Source organism: Euleptes europaea, chromosome 5 (assembly GCF_029931775.1).
Source record: "Euleptes europaea isolate rEulEur1 chromosome 5, rEulEur1.hap1, whole genome shotgun sequence".
Classification (NCBI taxonomy): domain Eukaryota; kingdom Metazoa; phylum Chordata; class Lepidosauria; order Squamata; family Sphaerodactylidae; genus Euleptes; species Euleptes europaea.
Window position 1 is genome coordinate 106,358,660 of NC_079316.1, and position 20,019 is coordinate 106,378,678.

At 48.3% G+C, this 20,019-nt stretch overlaps 1 protein-coding gene across 1 annotated transcript in view; it reads left to right on the top strand.

The window, feature by feature from the left end:
* Positions 1 to 15,747, top strand: part of LOC130477705 (rap1 GTPase-GDP dissociation stimulator 1-like) — a 68,460-nt gene extending 52,713 nt beyond the window's left edge. Inside the window, exons 9-13 of the mRNA XM_056849752.1 lie at positions 4,516 to 4,641; positions 8,521 to 8,660; positions 10,566 to 10,692; positions 11,555 to 11,683; positions 15,605 to 15,747. Of these exons, the coding sequence (XP_056705730.1) occupies positions 4,516 to 4,641; positions 8,521 to 8,660; positions 10,566 to 10,692; positions 11,555 to 11,683; positions 15,605 to 15,747 (665 nt within the window). The remainder of the gene's footprint in view (positions 1 to 4,515; positions 4,642 to 8,520; positions 8,661 to 10,565; positions 10,693 to 11,554; positions 11,684 to 15,604) is intronic.
* The last annotated feature ends 4,272 nt before the right edge of the window (positions 15,748 to 20,019 follow it).

Consider the following 20,019-nt stretch of genomic DNA (forward strand, 5'->3'; position numbering starts at 1 on the left):
TCTGTTGTGGGGAAGGGAAGGTGATTGTAAGCCGGTTTGATTCTTCCATAAGTGGTAGAGAAAGTCGGCATATAAAAACCAACTCTTCTTTTTCCCCATAGGGATAGCTGCAGATTTTATGAAGTAGCAGTGTTGCAAATTTTAACCCCACACATACACACACACCAGGGATTATATAGCAACTATAAAGAAAGGAAGGTCTTAACTATCATGGTTTCCCCACTGAGAAACAATGGATGATCCTCTATGCAGCGGTGGACAGACAAGAACAGCTTTCACACAAAGCCAACAGGCTCAAATTTACTGGGCTCTAATTACAAACAAAAGAGCCCCGTGGCACAGAGTGTTAAGCTGCAGTACTTCAGTCAGAAGCTCTGCTCACAACCGGAGTTTGATCTTGACGGTTTCAGGTAGCCGGCTCAAGGCTGACTCAGCCTTCCATCCTTCTGAGGTCGGTAAAATGGGTACCCAGCTTGCTGGGGGTAAAGTGTAGACGACTGGGAAAAGCAATGGCAAAACACCCCATAAACGTACTCTGCCTAGTAAACGTCGGGATGCGACGTCACCCCATGTGTCAATAATGACCCAGTGCTTGCACAGGGGACTACCTTTACCTTTTAAGCACAAACATCCATTTTAGTCCTAGAAAACACACCCATATTTCGCATGTGTTTATTGATACGGAATCTGCTGCTGATTTGGAAACAAACATGATTTTACTTGTACAGCAGACCCTGGTGGAGAGGAAAGAGGGCTTCTCCCCCTTCTCTCCTCACATTTGCTTGTCCCCTTTTGGTCACCAACGTCCCCAGCACAGCATTTTTCTTCCTAGATGTTAAAGGATATCTTCCCAGCATTGAGCACCATTTCGGAAAGCAGAAAGGGAAAGAAGAGAACTAATTAGTTCCCAAAGGAGCTGGCATGCTAACAGAGGAGGAATTAATTGCTTAGCACAGATTCAGCAACATGGGAGGCTGCAGAGACACAACCTTGCTGGGGATTTATATTCTTCTGCCTATGCAGCAGTTGCATGTGGTAGAATGGGTGTCCACCATACACTTAGCTGCAATGTTACCTTTGCATTGCAAATGATCTTCAGAAGCAACATCGGCCTTTTATGCATGGGTTGTTCCCGTCATCGTCACCCCCTGCTACTTCAGGGCTTCGTTTTAATTATGCTTGTATTTTCCAACCTTTCAAAGTCACCTCGTTCTCCCCTCGCATTTTCAAGATGCTGTTTTACCCCGAGTTTAAAGTCTGCCTCGATCCCAAATCGAAAGCTGGTCCTGTGTATACTTGTCACTTTCAGGTTTTTTCTTATGTCCATTCTTGTTTCTCCCTCCCACGTGTCTGTCCCCCTCATCCAACCCCTTCCCTCGAAGCCATTATCAAGTGCGCTAGCTAGAGAATAAAGCTGGAATACCATGAGGCTGCATATTTGGTCAGTTTCACAGCGAGGGTGGGTCAGTTTTAGATCAAATAGGTGAGAGATGAAATAATCACAAACGACCTATGCAGCTGCTTATTTGGTCAGTTTCAGTTCTCAGCAAGATGGAACAGAGCTGGGCTGACTTGCCGCACTTCCCTTGTATGGGTCCTCTTATAGGCATGAAAACCTTTGCTTTGCTTGCAAGTGCAAAACTACAGATGGAACTGTGAATGTTACAAATGACCGTGCAAGTGTTTTTATGACCGCCACATTGAGTTATGCAGAATTGGTTGGCGGGGGGGTGAGGACCCTCCTCTGCTTTGGCTGTAAATTGGCCACTCAGTTCATATCAAATAAAAGAATCCCACTGCGAGGCTGGTGGGGCCTGGTGACAAATTTCAAAAAAGTACACCACAGTTAATTACAAAGCAGCATTTTCAGTGTGTGGTTCAGAAGCTCTGCATTTTTGCTGAGGATACATAATTGATCACAAGGTACTCCTGGAATTTCTCTGGGGCAAAAAAGCCCCTGTGCATGGTGTTTTGAGAATTCAACTGCAAATACTGTGCAGTTAGAGAGCAACAGAACCAGCAGAAACAGACTTTGCATAAAAGACCATTGTTGATCCATAGGATTCCCCCTTGCTATGGCAGGAAACCCTCAGCCAATTGTAGCCCTGGCCTGCCGATGCTCACCTGATCATCAAGTGGGAACTCAGGCCAAAAGGAGGGGGCTTTATCATCCTGGGATAAAAAATTTAATAAGTAAGGCCTTGGCTTCTTACCAGAAGTTCTGACCATACAGTTCCTGGTGATTCCTAGAGCTATCCAGAAGTGACAAGAATAACTGTGGCAAGCACCAGAAATGCTGTGGTCAGAACTTCTGCTAAGTAGTCAAGTTCTGACCACAGCATTTCTAGTGATTGCTACAGCTATTCTTGTCACTTCTGGCTAGCTCTAGGAATCACCAGGAACTCTATGGTCAGACCTTCTGGTAAGAAACCAAGGCCTTGTTTTTCTTTTTAATTTTTCTCCCATAACGCCGGCTCCACCACAACCCTGCTGCCGGTTGCTAGGCACTACCTGGCAACCCTATGAGCAAGACCTCGCAGCGCAGTGAGAGCCGGTGTGGTATAGGAGGCAAACCTGGGAAGCCCACCCCTATTCAAACCTTACCTCCCACATGAGCCCACCAAGATGGGCTTTAGATAAGCCGCTATTATCTCTGCCTCAATAATACTGGCCTGCCTTAAAAGGGTGTTGCAAGGATCACCAAATTAAAAGATTACCAAGCTATTTGAAGTGCTTTGTAAACTAGTGTCTACTTACATATTTATACCCTGCTTTCTTTCCTAATTGGGGGGGGGGGATCTCCAGCAATTTACAACATCATTTCCCCCTCCTCCTTTTTATCCTCCTAACAACAGCCCTGTGAGGTAAGTTAGGCTGAGACAGAATGACTGGCCCAAGGTCACCCAGCAAACTTCCATGGGAGGGTGGGGATTCAAACCTGGGTCACCCAGATCCTAGCCTAACAGTCTAACTGCTACACCACGCTGGCTCTTCTTCAAAATATGCTGTATAAGTAATCTATATATCTAATAGCCAGATGGGGGCTCCATCTGCGGATACTTACATCCACAGCTCACATGGAGAGAAGAAAGTTTTTCTCCAAACTTGGGGGACTCCAAACTTGGGAAACTCCCCCAAGTTTGCAGAAAAATCCAAAAACAATTAAAAGTTACATTGGAAGTTTACAAAAAACAAAACAACCCAAAAGTGTTGTCTGCACATGTGCAGACAACGCACCCACCTGGAGGTGGCCTGGAACAGCGGTGATTGAGAAGGAGAAGCTACAGCAGGCCCAGTGACGGAGGTGTGTGTGGGGGGGTGGGAGCTGTGGCACACATGGCGCCAATGAGGAGGGGGGCTGGGAGCTGCAACAGCAATGGTCGAGGGAGAAGCTGTGGCGGGCTGGGAGCCGTGGCAGGCCCAACGCCAATGATGGGGGTAGGGGGAGAGCTAGGGTTGCCAGGTCCCTCTTTGCCACCAGCAGGAGGTTTTTGGGGCAGAGCCTGAGGAGGGCGGGGTTTGGGGAGGGGAGGGACTTCAATGCCATAGAGTCCAATTGCCAAAGCAGCCATTTTCTCCAGCCGATCTGATCTCTATCGGCTGGCGATCAGTTGTAATAGCGGGAGATCTCCAGCTAGGACCTGGAGATTGGCAACCCGAGGGAGAGCCCCTGCAATAACAGTAGCGATTAAGGAGGGAGAAGCCATGGTGGGGGGAGGGGAAGCTAAGTTGGGACAGTCTTTTTAACTCTTCCAAAAAACCAACAAAAGAAGCTTTCTGCCTGGTTTTTCTTCCCCTTGATCAGTACCCCCTCCCCTGATCGGTTGGGGGAATCTGGTGAGACTTCAGTCATAGCCAGCAGATCCTTCCCATAATCTGATTTTATAGGATGCACAGTGATCGAGGAGAATGGGAGAGCTCAGATTCTGAATTAGTTACAAGGATTCGGGGAGGCAGACTCTCCCGTGCTGTAGTGATTTATTGCTGTAAACACAACTTCTATTTTTGATTGATATTGTATATTGTAATTTGTATGTTTCTATGATATTTGGTGTATTAGAAATTGATAGTGAGGTGCTTATATGGTTTTCTGTGTGCTTTTGGGTTTAGCTTCTTATTGCACAGAAGTGTCTATTTATTGTTAAGTACATATCCTATTAAGATGAAAATGGCTGAAGTGATTTCAAATAGCCAAGAGAGCAATTGAAAGCCGCTGATTAAAGTCAAGTTTTCCACTTGTGTTCCTAAGCACCCTAAATAATTGGCATAAACACTAGAACTCAAATACTTCTAAACATACCAAGTCCTTGAAACAACCACTACAACATGTAGATACACAGCTAAATGGTTTTCCCACTGCTTTAGAATGATGCACCAAACCCTTTTGCTGTCACAGCTGTTCCTGAATTGGTTGGGCTTTTCAGGGGGGGGGGCTCATCAGTGTAGAGACACTAGTTGCCATTCCAGTCTTTAGTGCACCAATCATAACACCTGCCTTCACCTACTATTTCCCAGTGGCTAACAAGATCCAGATGCTGGAGGAAGGAGTCGGCAAGCGGATCCAGATGCTGTTGAGGTCCGAGATGCCACCTGTCCAATTCAAACTCCTCGGAACGCTGCGGATGTTGATCGACGGTCAAGGTAGGAACAGGCCAAGAACATTCATAAGAACATAAGAGCATAAGAAAAGCCCTGCTGGATCAGACCCAGGCCCATCAAGTCCAGCAGTCTGTTTACACAGTGGCCAACCAGGTGCCTCTAGGAAGCCCCCAAACAAGACAACTGCAGCAGCATTATCCTGCCTGTGTTCCTCAGCATCTAATATAATCGGCATGTTCCTCTGATCCTGGAGAGAACAGATATGCCTCATCACTAGTATCAATTTTGACTGGTAGCCATGGATAGCCCTCTCCTCCATGAACATGTCCACTCCCCTCTTCAAGCCTTCCAAGTTGGCAGCCATCACCACATCCTGGGGCCGGGGGTTCCACAATTTAACTATGCATTGTGTGAAGAAATATTTTCTTTTGTCTGTTTTGAATCTGTCACCCTCCAGCTTCAGCAGATGAAAGAGGAAGAAAAACTTCTCCCTGTCCACTCCCTCCCCATACCATGCATACTTTTCTAGACCTCTGCCATGTTTCCCCTTAGCCCCCTTCTTTCCAAGCTGAGCATTTTAACCCTAAGCATTTTAACTGCTCCTCATGGGGCAGTTGCTCTACCCCCCTGATCATTTTGTTTGCCCTTTTCTGCTTATATCGTGCTTATATCAGTGTTGAATACACATGAACAGATGAAGCTGCCTTATGCTGATTGATCAAGGTTATGCAGGATTGCCAGGGATCGCTGCAAAAATTAATGCTCACCCACATTCAAGTTCGCCTGACATTTCACATGCTGAGGAGCTCCGTTGTCATGCTGTGCTACGTGCACAAACCTTGGAGGACATCCCTTGGGACATCATCTGATTCAACATGCATAGAATTGGGTTGCGTCTATTACAGGGCTTCCAGCATATCTTTAATGAAAAGTGCAAATTCCCCGCTTTGCAAGTATAACTTGCCTGTTGATACTTTGCTATTCAAACATAAATACCATTGTACGGTAATAGTGTTGGACTAGGGAGACTCGGGTTTAAATCCTCATGCCACCACTCAAGTTGGACCGGCCACTCTCTCGTTCAGCCTAACCTACCTCACAGAGTCGTTGTGATAAAAGTGGGGATGAGTTTCTCAGAGTAAGAGCCAGATTAAAAAAAGCAGAAAAGGTATATTTCCCCTGCTTCCCTTTCATTCCTCAATGACAGCCTGCCTAGATAGTCAATGTAACTGAACATATTAGGGCTGCAACCGATTCCATTAAACACTTAAAAAAAGGAGGGGAGACTACTATTGCCAATTTACAAACCACGTGCTGCTTCAGGTCATACTTTTATTCACGTTCACCCCGTCTGTCTCGGTTGTTCCTTGGAGTTATGCATGGGTTTTTCCTCCATTAGAGATGACCTCTCGGCCAGCCCTCGCAAATTCCGGGACTTCCTGTCCCTCTGTTAACCCGATTCTTCCCTCTCCTTCCATCTCAGCCTGGGTGAAATCTCCATGCATAAGGCAAAGTGCGGGACACGCAAGCTTGGTTTTGCTCACAATTACAAGATTGGTCTGATCCCGCTAGCATGGGCCATCCAGGAAAGGGTCCATCAAAGCAAATGAGAGATCCCCTCAATCAATACCAATGATGAAGTGTGGCCTAGTCAGGTCTTGCTGGGGTCTAGTGGTTAGAGTAGTGGACTCTAATCTGGAGAACCAGGTTTGATTCCCTGCTCCTCCAACATGAATGGCGGACTCTAATCTGGTGAACCGGGTCAGTTTCCCCACTCCTCCATGTGAAGCCAGCTGGGTGACCTTGGGCTAGTCACAGTTCTCTTTGAGCTCTCCCAGCCTCACCTACCTCACAAGGTGTCCAGTTGTGGGGAGAGGAAAGGAAGGAGATTGTAAGCCGGTTTCATTCTCCTTAAAAGGTAAAGAAAGTCAGCATATCAAAACCAACTCTTCTCCTCCTTTTGCCACTATTACCATGCCACAGTACAAATGCTTGCTAAACAGAAACGAGCTTTTCCTTGAACACATGTGTTTCTGATGCTTGGATTCCTGCCCACCGACACTTGCTTCTAGAACTTACAGCCGCTTTTTCCAATGCAAAGCAGGAAAAACCCTGCTGTAGGATTTACTCTTCCACTCGCTGCAAGCCTAGCTACCTCCCACTTAATTGCCGGCTGTTCTGTTTACCCATGAGCCAATGCTGACCTTAATTAACTCGGCCCAATGCGCCCCCTTTGAACATGAGTCTACTAACAAGTCCCTGCTAAATTAGCGGATTGCATTATCAAGTGCAATTTCATTACCGTGACAATCGCCGGGTGTGCTGATGCCTGCCAAGTTTAGAAAGGCAGGTTCCTTAAAACAAACAAATAGATAAAAGATGGACGTCTGGACCCTCAGTGAAAATATGGTTTCAGCAGTGCCAATTAAAAGAGAAGCTGTTTGTCGAACATTCCCCGTGTCTGCATACCTGTCCACTCCTGGTGTTGTTACTGTACCAACCAAGCTTGCTCAAGGACAACATCCCAGTTAGACTCTAGGTAGTCCTTCTGTGAAACGGAGGCCAATTCCTCACCTGCTGGCTGCAGGACACTAGCAACGATTTGCATGTGTGAACAGATCATCTCAAGTCAAACTAGTCAAAATGAATGCTAGTCAAGATGCATAGCTATTCTCTATGGCAGGAACGTCAGGCCTGGGGGGCGTATAAGGCCTGCGAAATCGTTTGGGCTGGCCCTTTGTGGGTCCTGGCACATCTCTAGCTCAGAAGGATCTAAGACTGGTGATCTGTCCCCTCCCGCAGACAGGAATAGCCTCTATTCAAGGCAGATGTGAGGATGTTTTGCCAAGGAAAGGAACCTTTTTTCCTCCTTGCAGAAGAGTCGGGTTATGCAGAAGAGAAGAGCTATGGAGCTGCTAGGACTGCCCAAGAAACTGTGTTAACACTTTCCCACCCAGACCATGGAGAAATGTATTCCCTCTGTACTACAAGAGGGCTGGGGACCGAAGTGGCAACAATGGAGGGGTTAAAGGGGGCAGGGCCAGAATGCGTGTTTGTGCGGTGAGTTCTTAGCCAATGTGTCCTCATTTCATCCCTGCAGGTGGAGGTAGCAGGAGCCGGCTGTAGAATCCGGCCCCAACCAGGCAGAGCAGGAGCAACTCCGGCGTGTGGCTGGACAGCTACGCCTGGCTGGTGGAGGCCATCCTGTGCCACCAGTTGGATGCCTGCCTGCTTGCCCACGTGGGGGGGAGTAATCTGGAGCAGCTGCCTGCTTGGGGCTTGGTCGGCTAATTTTTAAGTTGATAATTTTGTATGGCCCATGAATGATGTTATAAATATCCAAATGACCCTTGGTGGAAAAAAGGTTCCCCACCCCTGCTCTATGGTATCAGAGGAACATGCCCATTATATTAGGTATTGTGGATCACAGGCAGGATAATGCTGCTACAGTCATCGTGTTTGTGGGCTTCCTAGAAGCACCTGGTTGGCCACAGTGTGAACAGAATGCTGGACTTGATGGCTCTTGGTCTGATCAAGCATGGCTTTTCTTATGTTCTTATGAGTAGATGGACCATTGGTATGATCTATCAGGGTTCTTCTTACGGTACCATGATCACCTCTGGAGGCCTCTTCATATTACCCAGATCCAACCCAGTCATCATAGGACAACAAATCCTGTAACTTCCCCAAGGACCCCAAAATCTTGCCCCTATCGTTCCACCCTCTTGATATCACAGGCATTTACGAATAAAACATGGATGGGTACAGAGCTTTCTGTCACCACTTTCGTATAACTGAGCAGGGAATAAAAGGACTTACCCAAGGATGCACCATCACCCACTATCAACTCAAGAGGGGGGGGGGGCAGCTATTGCAATTCCCAGGCTGTGCGTAATGTGCTCCCATCTTTGTCTCTTTCAGCTGAGGCGGCAGAAGAGATGGGCCAGGATCCCAAACTGCTCAACAGACTGGTGCAGTGGTGCGGGTCGAAAGACCACGCCGGAGTCTGCGGAGAAGCCAACCGACTGCTGGCATCGCTCTTACGTCACAGCCGATCTCCGGTACAGAAGGGCCTCGGGTCGGAGGAGGATTCGAGTTTGGCGCTCCACCTCACAACGATGGCTGCCGCATAGCGCCCATGCTGCCTTCTGTGGCAGATTTGTACGAGGCCATTTCCTCGGTTACCATCACAGAGTTCACAGATACACACACACCGCTCCTCAGCTAGCAGTATTCCCAGTATACTTTGAGCAGAACAGGTTTATTTCTTAAATCCCAAACCAGCCAATAAACAGTTTTTGAGATGAAGATGCAGAGGTCAGGCTCCAAAGTGGACAGTCAGCAATCCACCTCTTTTGCCATGGCGCTCTCCACCTTTTTTGTCTTATTTAACTCAGGGAGCCAGCATGGTGCAGTGGTTAAGAGCAGCGGACTCTAATCTGGAGAACTGGGTTTGATTCTCTGCTCCTCCACATGAGCGGTGGAACAACCAGGTTGGTTTCCCCACTCCCTCACATGAAGCCAGCTGGGTGACCTGGAGCTAGTCACAGTTCTCTCCGAACTCTCTCAGCCCCATCTCCCTCACAAGGTGTCTGTTGTGGGGAGAGGAAGGGAAGGAGACTGTAAGCTGGTTTGATTCTCCTTTTTAAAAAAGTAGAGAAAGTCAGCATATAAGAACCACCTCTTCTTTTCATTTATACCCTGCCTTTCTCCCCAATTGGGAACCAAAGTGGTTTACCTCCTCCTCGTCTCCATTTTATCTTCACAACAACCCTGTGAGGTAAGCAGGCTGAAGGGTGTGACTGGCCCAAGGTCACCCAGTGAGCTTCCACGGCACAAGTGGGGATTCGAACCCCTCCCCAGGTGACCATCTCATTATAATTCCATGTAACACCTCAGTGACCTTGCAAATTTGCTGGGCTCAGCCCCATACCAGAGCCCTTCCATCCCAAAACTACCTTTTTGAAGCTAGGTCCTGTTAACTTAATAGGCTGTTTCACGAATGGGGGAGACAGTCACACATTGCGAGGGAGGCCCTGTAAACAGAGCATGTTTCCAGGTTGCGGCTGGGGAAACCAGCACAGACTCAAGACCAGATTTAGCCTGTGGGCTTTCTGTGCTAAGCAATAATCCCCAAACTCAAACACCCACTAAAAAGCCGACCTTTCTTTTACGACCAGGTAACTCAAGGGTGCCTAAAAACCACTGTTGCCTACCCATGCATCCCAGAAACAAAGAATAGACAGTTGGATGTTCCTACAATCACAGAGTTGGAAGGGACCACCAGGGTCATCTAGTCCAAACCCCTGCACAATGCAGGAAATTCAAAACTACCTCCCCCCCCCCACACACACACCCAGTGACCCCTACTCCACGCCCAGAAGATGGGGAAAAAAATCCCTCCAGGATCCCTGGCCAATTTGGCCTGGAGGAAAATTGCTTCCTGGCCCCAAAGTGGCAATCAGCATTACCCTGGGTGTGTAAGAAAGGGCACCGAGAGCTAAGCACTGATGCAAACCTTCCTGCTCTCCCTCTCATGATCTGCCTAAGTTCACAGAAAGTGTTGCTGACAGATGGCCATCTAGCCTCTGCTTAAAAATGACCATTCTTTCCAGCAAATGGAACAGATTTCCATTTTGGCCCCAACTGAGGAAAATGCGATCAGGAGCCAGAAACGTTTGAGAAGAAAGTGTCGCTTAAAGTGAACTTCAAGTAATATCTGCACACACACACCCCAAAATATAATTCGGGGAGTGACTTTCTTTTCCATTAAAGCCAGTTGTTGCGGGGGCAGGTTAAGCAGGGGAAAGCCAGAGTTTCTGTCATGCTCGAGGACAGCATCGCCATTCATTTGTACATCCAGGCAAGAAGACCCCTTTCATCTAACTGGTGTCAATGCCAACTTCTTGCATTCTGGAAAATTTCAATTAAGCCTGCCCACCCCTTTCTTGTTGTTCCGCCAACAGGAAGTTGTCAAAGCCATCCAAGAGGCTGAAGGTGTGAAGCACCTGGTTTCCATGGCGACAAGCGAGCATGCCATCATGCAGAACGAAGCTCTGATCGCCTTGGCCATCGCCTCCGCCATCAGTTTAGGTATCCGAGCTGTTCCTCAAGCATCGATGCTGTTCCTTAAGTGGGCACTCAACGTGGACTTTCAGCAGTCCCATCATTGGCATGCAGGCACTTTAAAAATGGAATAACTCCCTCCTTCTCTCTCTCTCTGACACTTCACCAAGTTGTTGTTTCTTGTGTCTCCGAGTCCCAAGGATTTGGGCCTTGGAAACAGGCAGCAGAACCAGTAGGTGTTGCGTAGATAGGGTTGGCGACTCTGCGTTGACAAATTCCTGCAGATCTGACTGGTGGAGCCCAGAGAGAGTGGAGTTGGGAGAGGGAACTCCAGGTTATAATACTAGAAGCCCCCCCCCCCTCCAAACTTTTCTCCAAGAGTCTGGAACTCAATTGTCACTCTGGGAGATTTTCAGACCCCACGTGGATGTATGATGCAATGGAAAAGATCCACAGATCAAAGTTCAGGATGAGGTCCATTACATAACTCAAGGAGACAGACATAAGAAGGTGGGAGTGGGCAAAGCTGATACTCCAGCTGATACTGAAGTAGACCCAGCCTTCCTCCCACAGAACTGGTCTCCCTCCAATGGAAGAGGAACAACATAAGTTGGAGGAAGATTTCAAACTTTGCTCAGCGGAATAGGGTAGGATCCACCCTACTGGTTCCTGGAGGTCTTCAGTGTAAAGCCCCGCACCCACCCACCTGATCGAAAGGCTCTTAGAAGTTCTTGCTGCAAACAGTGGGGAGAAATCCCCGCTCTGTTCATTAACCCTACATGAATCACACGCCTGCCCTGTTTATAAACCCTACAAGGCTTTAGGGATCCAAGACATGTCTCACCAGGGAGTGGGGTGTTAATAACAAAAGTTTCTTCTACATTAACAGAAAATATCAAGGAAGCATTCAAAGAAGCCCAGCTGGTCCCGAATATACACAAACTGCTCCAAGCGGAAAGTACAGGTCCAGAGGTGAAATATAACGTTATCGGTCTGCTGTGCACCCTCCTCAATTCAGGTAACAAGTCCAATTGGGGGGAGGGGTGAATCAGCATTTGTTGTTACAAGAAGTTTAACACATATAAATTGAGGATCTTTGCAGCTAAGTCATGGCAGGGGACAGCTAATGGACTCCCCCCCCCCAAGCATCTCTACCCAACACACTGTTACGGTTGTAGCATGAACAATAAGAGTAGTTGGTTTTTATATGCCTATTTTCTCTACCTTTAAGGAGTCTCAAACCGGCTTGCAATCTCCTTCCCTTCCTCTCCCCACAACAGACACCTTGTGAGGTAGGTGAGACTGAGAGAGCTCTAAGAGAACTGTGACTAGCCCCAGGTCACCCAGCTGGCTTCATGTGGAGGAGTGGGTAAACTAACTTGGTTCTGCAGATTAGAGTCCGTTGCTCACGTGGAGTGGGGAAATCAACCTAGTTCAGCAGATTAGAGTCCGCCGCTCACGTGGAGGAGTGGGGAAACCAACCCGGTTCTCCAGATTAGAGTCCACCGCTCTTAACCACTAGACCACGCTAGCCTGATTCATACAGTAGTGGCCACCACAATCACTCTATGAGATCTCCACCTGAAGTTCCCTGAAGTTCCACCTGGACTAGTCACAGTTCTCTTAGAGCTCTCTCAGCCTCAGTGATGTGTGTTTGTACGTGTGCTAGGTTTGGATCAGGACCATGGTCTATAAGGATAAAAACGCTTAAGGATGTGCCACATTCCTTTCCTGAAATGGCCCTCTAGAGCCAATATTGGGCCCATCGAGGAAACTCAGAATGTACTGATGGCAGCCCTGACCTGGCTGGCCCCGGCTAGCCTCATCTCGTCAGATCTCAGAAGCTAAGCAGGGTCAGCCTGGTTAGTATTTGGATGGGAGACCACCAAGGAAGTCCAGGGCTGCTGTGCAGAGGAAGGCAATGGCAAACCACCTCTGTTAGTCTCTTCCCTTGAAAACCCTATTGGGCCGCCATAAGTCAGCCGCGACTTGACAACACTTTACACACACACACACAAATGTCCACAGTGGGACAAACAGCAGCTCCCTAGGGCTGTTTAAAGTCAGAAAACTGACCCTGAAGGGAGCCTTAAACCCCTTGAAGCTGCCTTCTACTGAATCAGACCCTTGGTCCATCAAAGTCAGTATTGTCTACTCAGACTGGCAGCAGCTCTCCAGGGTTTCAGGCAGAGGTCTTTCACATCACCTACTTGCCTAGTCCCTTTAACTGGAGATGTCCAGGGATTGAACCTGGGACCTTCTGCATGCCAAGCAGATGCTCTACCACTGAGCCACAGCCCCTTCTTCCTGCATGCCACAGTCCCAAACCAACCTGCACACACCTGAGAATTAAGTCCCCGGCAAATTCCCAGTAGGCCAGATAGAAGCACGCCCAGCAACATAAGGACTGCATAATGCATGCAAACCCTGAATTTAAATTAGAAGAATGCTGAATTATGGTTGCAGTGATTTGAGGTAGATCTTCCCCTCCCATTGTTATCAATTGCTATACTGTTTTCCCAGTAACGGGCCGTACCTTAACCTTAGTTTACTCAGAGGCCACCCGGACCTTAACTCTACAGATCAGAAACTGGGATCCACAAACGGAGACATTCTCATGTTTTATCCTTGCAAGGGTCAGAATGTTCAAGAACAGTTTATGTATGAAGTGAGCAAATGTGGTGGATAGGACAGAAAGATAATGGGGGGGGGTAGTTATGGAAAGGTTAAAAGGGAAGAACAGGAATTTGTGCTGGAGGGGATCATGGGAACACTGATCGCATGGCATATCCCTGTGTCTACATCGCGCCATACCGGCTTGGAGACTCTCCATATAATTGGGAACGGGGAAGGAGGTACCTAGATAACCACAAGACACAAAGCAGCTCTCTGCAGCATAGCAAAATGTAGAGCCGGGTGGTGTAGTGGTTAGAGCAGGGGTGCTAGCCCTGTGGTTTGCGGAGAGCCCCATTTGCAATTCCCATCAAGCACAAGAGCCAAATGATTCGGTGTGCCATGCACACTAGCCCAACCAAGGACGTGTAACTGTAATACAACCCTTTTAATTATCAAAGTACCTCCGAGCATGTAGGGTTGCCTTTCCGCGCTACTGGGTAGTTTTGTTTTACAGGCTAGCGTCCAACAGTGGTATGCCTCTTTCAGCCACGTATCACAACTCAGCCTCATACACAGAACCCCTCTTTCTGTTTGGGAGTTTCAGTGTAAACAGGCTGCCCTCCGGTCCCCTTCCATCACCACAGTTTTGGTAGGGTCATCTAGTCCTGCCCCCTGCACAACGCAGGAAATTCACAACTACAGATTGAGAAACCCTTATCCAGATGGCTTGAGACCAGGTCTCAGATCTTTCTGCATTTTTTATAGAAAGAGTTGCTCGACAGTGGAATCAGTTCCCTAGGGAGGTGGTGAGCTCCCCCTCACTGGCAGTCTTCAAGCAGAGGCTGGACAAGCACTTGTCAGGGATGCTCTAGGCTGATCCCACATTAAGCAGGGGTTGGACTAAACGGCCTGTATGGCCCTTTCCAACTCTATGATTCTACATTGAACCAACAATGACGGTGCTGAGGACCTAAGAGTAATGCCTGCATGCCGACTCAAAAGATCTGGTTTTCGATCAGTCCAGGTATTGGATGTCCGGATAAGGGATACTCGACCTGTAAATAAATGAATCATAGCAGCGTATTCCTTTCACTCCAGGCAGGGGATGCAGTTTTCCTGCATTCCTTTTCTGTTCCTGCAGGCCCTTTTCCTCTCCCCAGAACGATAATTCTCATGGTTGTGGGACCCTCATGAAGAATAGCTGCATGGCGGGGGTCTGAAGTAAGGAAGAACAAGGGAGTGGAAGTCTCCCTTTTTCTTCTGTCAGGGCAGCCCCACTGAGGAAAAGGGAGTCCCGCCTCACTCCACCCCGCCAATCTATCCAGCTTGTTCCTTCACATGGATCCTGCGGACCCCAGAAATGATCAGATGATGCTGGCAGGAACATGGGGAAACATCTGTCCTTGGTGGGGAGATACAGGCCGCTGTATGGCTCCAGCCAAAGAAAACAAGTCAAAAAGGCCTCATACTCTATACAGGCTCGTAACCTCAACCACTGTGCTTGTCCCAATTCCATCAGAGGAAGGGGCTTCAGACTTGATTGAGTGGAGAGGCAGGGTTCTGGGTCACAGATCTGGCTGGGTATGATTGCCAGCCTCCAGGTGGTGGCTGGACATCTCCTGGGATGACAACTGGTCTCCAGCCGACAAGAGGTCAGTTCCCCTGGAGAAAATGGCTGCTGGAGATTTCCTTCTATTACAACTGATCTCCAGGTGACAGAGATCTGTTCTGGAGAAAATGGCTGCTTTGGAAGGTGGACTCTAGGGCATTATACCCCATTGAAGTCCCTCTTCTCCCCAAACTCTGCCCTCCCCAGGCTCCACCTCCACAAGTATATCTCGACCCAGAGCTGGCAACCCTACGACTAGGTCTGTTTCTGCCCCACAGTCCTCTGATCTGGAACTTGGGTGCGTCACAATTTGTTGAGCCTGGGTCACGGGCAAATGCTCTGCAGGGCCCTCAGCCGCTTCTAAAGCACAGGTTTGGCTCCGGGTGAGAGCGCTGATGCTGGCTTGCGATGCCATATGAACCGCCAGGCCATTTCCAATTAGAAGAGGGGGGTACAGCTTATGGATAGCCCCCTTCTACGTGCCTTCCCAGCCCTGGTAGGCTAGCCTAACTTTGGCAATGGGGAGTTGTATGGGGGTGTTCTCAAATGGCACAATAGGGCAGGTTTCTCCTGGTATCTGCCCAGCTGGAGCAATAAAATCTTCACGGACAGTGGCAATGCCCGACCCGGTGTCCCTCCACCACTGTGTCAGAGCTCCTCCTCATTTGGAGCCCTTGCCTTTCCCTTAAAAGACGTGGTTTTGCTCTCTTTTAGCCGAGCTGAGGCAAGAAGCTGAAGAGGACCGGATGAAAGTGACCTTGGAGGCCCTCTGCGGCCACAGCAACGGGAACGTCGCCAAGCAAGCGCTCATGGCCCTTCAGATCCTGAACGAGGAGCCTGGCCTCTTTGAACCATAACCGGCCGCGTCCGGCAGCGCTCTTCTCCTTCACTGCTTCGGGGGGAAACTCACTCAGGTGCAACAGCAATTAAAGCCCTGCCTTGACCAACAAAGAGCATTTGGGGGTTGGATCTCTTGCGTCCAAGCATATGAATTAATTTCAGATGGAACTGGATCTTTTTTTATATGTTGAAGTAGTTGGTGTCAACCCATTGCTCGCACCAACAACCCTTTGCAGGGCTTCTATCTACCTACCTATCTATCAATCACTGTTCATGAGCAAAAAATAAAGGAATAAAAAAATGCCTTAGTGTTATTCTTTAGGTATTTAATTATTGCCCCTATAAATTTTGCCAGACGGAGTAACTGAATCATTTGTATCTGATAGTAGCCACGTCACCTGAGGCCTTCATACCGCCAGATGTCTTGTTGGACATTTCCAATTTTTTAAATAAGAGAAGTAATTCAACTGGCCCTCAGCACACTAAATATAGGACACTCCATGATCATATGTGTTTGATAGTTACAACTTTGTAATGTGAGTATCTACATGTTCTATTTGACACTTATCTGCTCTCCAAAACCACCAAAGGAAGGGCATTCGTTCTTGCCAAAGTACAAGCTCTTCTGAGCTTTTGGTACTGTCGGGCGATAGAAATACTTTGGCGGTTGCATCGGAAGGGCAATGCCCCAAAAGGAAGCTGAGCACACCCCACAGGCTCCTCACAGGGCTTCTCTCGATGCCTCATCTTTACCCTGTAGCCATTCTGTCACTTCATTAGAGGACAGCGCCCCCAGATAGCCTAAATTGGAGTGCCTCAACAAACTGGGGTCTATTTTCTAGTAATGGGGATTCCAAACCAGCTTGATCCCAGTTTAGAATCCCACTCAGAAACAAATTCCAATTTAAAGTGCCCAATTTCACTTGTTATACACTCTTTCACAAAAGGCTTCATAAACTATAAGAGTTGGTTTTTATATGCCAACTTTCTCTACCTCTTAAGGAAGAATCAAACCAGCTTACAATCACCTTCCCCTCCCCACAACAGACACCCTGTGAGGTAGTTGAGGCTGAGAGTGTGATTAGCCCAAGGTCACCCAGCTGGTTTCATGCATAGGAGTGGGGAAACCAACCCAGTTCACCAGATTAGCATCCACTATGAGTAGGGAATCAAACCCGGTTCTCCAGATCAGAGCCCACCGCTCCAAACCACCACTCTTAACCACTACACCATGCCGGCTCTCTAACATTTCCAAAACAGGGCCTCTTCCCCAGGAGGAGGAAGGGTGAGCTTGAATGTGCTGGACTCCCATGTGCCACAAACAAATTGTGGTTTATTTGTGACATCTGACGAGGACCTCAAATCAGTAACGCCAAAGGATAATGTAAGAAGCCGCATGAGATAATGCAAAAGCCCCGTGGCGAGAGCTAACGGCGAAGCCTGGATAGCTTTGGGAAGCCCTGGAATGCTAGAAGGCATTTCGTTTAGGGTTTTGGGGGGAGACCGAGACTGTCGAGGGAGGACGAAGTCAGAACAGAATGAGAAATTTAAGTAGCTGGCAGCGGATAAAGCTTTCACATTCAGACTTGCATACCAAAATCAAATCAAAACAAAAAAATCCAAACCCAAAACGACTTCATAGCAAATCTTACACTGCTGCTGCATTAGGGTAACATTTTTCTTTGCCCCTCCCCAGATAATTACTTACAGAACAGCGGGGGGGTGTGGGGGTGGAGCGGAGATATAAAGACATTTGTCTTGCGGTTTGTGGACTCACTGACAGTTAAACCTGTTCCGGGTGCTTTAAGTACCAACAGGAACACTCCACTGCTTAAGCGCAACAATTCCTATAAGCCATGTCTTGTGAGAAATCAACAGCTTGTGTGGGAGGAAAACAAAGAAGTGCCCACCCAAAGCAAAGGATGCCCACTGTATTTCTGTATAACATCAGTACTCCCGAGAGCAGTGCAGTATAGTGGTTAGAGTGCTGGACTAGAGACTAGGGCTCAAACCCCAGACTGGACTAGGGTTCAAATCCCAGCTGGACTAGGGTTCAAATCCCAGAGTCAACCATAAGTGTTCTGAGCCAGTCGCATTCTCACAGCCTAACAACCTCACAGGGTCGTTGTGAAGGCAAAGGGTAGGAAGGCAGAACTGCATACACCACCGAGCGCCTGGAAAGAAAGCAGATAAAGATGCAATAGCCTCACCTCTTTCTAGCCAGAAGAACTCCCCAGAACAAGAACTCATAACCAGACATACCAGGCAGGCTCTTCTAAGAAGTCAGTTCTTGCACAGACACACTAAGCAACCAAAGCTGTTGTCTTGGAGGAAACGTGTGAGGCGTGAAGTAAGAGATTTAGACACACAGCCCCTTAGAAGCTACACCCTTACGTAATTCCCCATCACAGTAAGATGATCAAGAGAAGCCACCTAGGGATCGTCTCCTAATAGGCCTTCGAAATAAGCCAAAGGAAAGCTTCGATCTCCCGAGCAGGTCCCTGCAGTAACCGCAGCTCCAACACTAAATTCACAACACTACTTGATATTCATCAGACAAGGAATTTGCCAGCTGTCACTCTTGACTTTTCCGCTTCGATGCTGCTGCCTTACCAGGCAGGGATATGGAAATTATCCTGTCGGGCTTTGCAGATTATCCTCATAAGACTCCTGCATCCTCCCCAACTACACCCCCCCTCATGTTGTCATACGTTTTTCTGAGTTTTTCTTGATGTGAGATCATTCCCTGGGGGGAATCCGAAGAATCAGATGCAGAAACAAAAATAATAATAAAATTAGGAACTGGAGATCCTGCTCCTTCCCTAAAAATGTGCAAGTAGTGGGGTTTTTCTCCCCCCCCTCCCCAGGCTGCTTTAACGGAGAACACAGCAGGGGTGTCAAACTCAATTGTTACGAGGGCCGGATATATGAGGGAGAGGGGGAGGAAGAGGAGGGAGGGGAGAGGGGGAGGGAGAGGGACAGAAACCCTGGAACCCAAAAAGCTCAGGAGAGTGTTACAAACATCCCATAGAAAAATCTCTCACACCATACAGGGACAGATTTCCTTTAAGTAATCGAATCTACGAGTACTCCATTTCAACATACCACACTATCATTTGGTCAGCTCCTGAAATGCCTGTCAATCCTCAAGGATTTCAGCATATGTTTTACCTAAAGCAGGGGTGGGGAACCTCGGGCCCGCAGGCCGTAAATGGCCCGTGACATCAATGGCTACGGCCCGCGGGCTATCCTGCGGAAGCCACTGCCATTGCTGCCACAGGGCCGCCCACCTGTGTGTGGGGAAGTCAGGAAGGTTTCATCCTGATCGGGTGCGTGTGTGGTTGTATGTGGGGGGGGGGAGGAAGCCAGGGAGGCTTACCCCAATCGCGCCTGGCCGCTCATGCGGCCAGGTGCTTGCATGTGTGTGTGTAAGGAGGGGAAGCCAGGAACCTCTCTCTCGCTCTTTTTCCCCCTCTCGCTCCCTCTTTCCCTTCCTTCTCTGCATAGCCTCTCCTAGGGTTGCCAACCTCCAGGTGGTGGCTAGAGACCTGGCAACCCTAGCCTCTCCCCCCCCCCCCGGTAGATCTACGCCTGCTATGGCTCCTGAATGATGTTATAAATATGCAGATGGCCCTTGGCAGGAAAAAGGTTCCCCACCCCTGACCTAAAGGCAGTATTTTCCATTTTTGGTACCAGAGACACCCAACTTTAAAACGAGAAAAATCACACAAGCGTTGCCAAAAAAAAGTTTTGTTGTTGCTTATTTTCCATGCGTTAAAAAACACAGAAACAGAATTACAAAAATATAGAGTTTGCAATGCATATTAAGCAACGGAGAGATGTCTACCATTTCTTGGGAGGAGGGGGGAAGAATGGCAGTTAGTAGAAAAAGTCCAGGCATGATGCAGCGGAAGTTAAGCACTCTTTCAGGCCTGGTGCGTTCCAGTTAAGCACGTTCTTCCCACTCTCCCAACCGAACAGAAGAGAAAGCAGTCAGATGGAGTATCCTGCCCTTTGTTAACAAAACATGATGGCAGTCGCAGTCCACAATTTTAGGGGTCCCTGACACACATCAATGCTCCTACAGTCCACAGTTATGCTCTATTGTGGCAGTTCACTGGAATGGCTGAAGGAGCGAGTCCAAGATCAGTGGGGCACTTACGATCCACTGCACCGATCTAAACTGCTTGATCCCCCGATCCACAAGGTCAAATTCCACTCAAAGTGAAATACAATAAGCTCCCCTCCCCACATCTTCAGTGAAAAGAAAGGTTCTGGCAGAATCACTT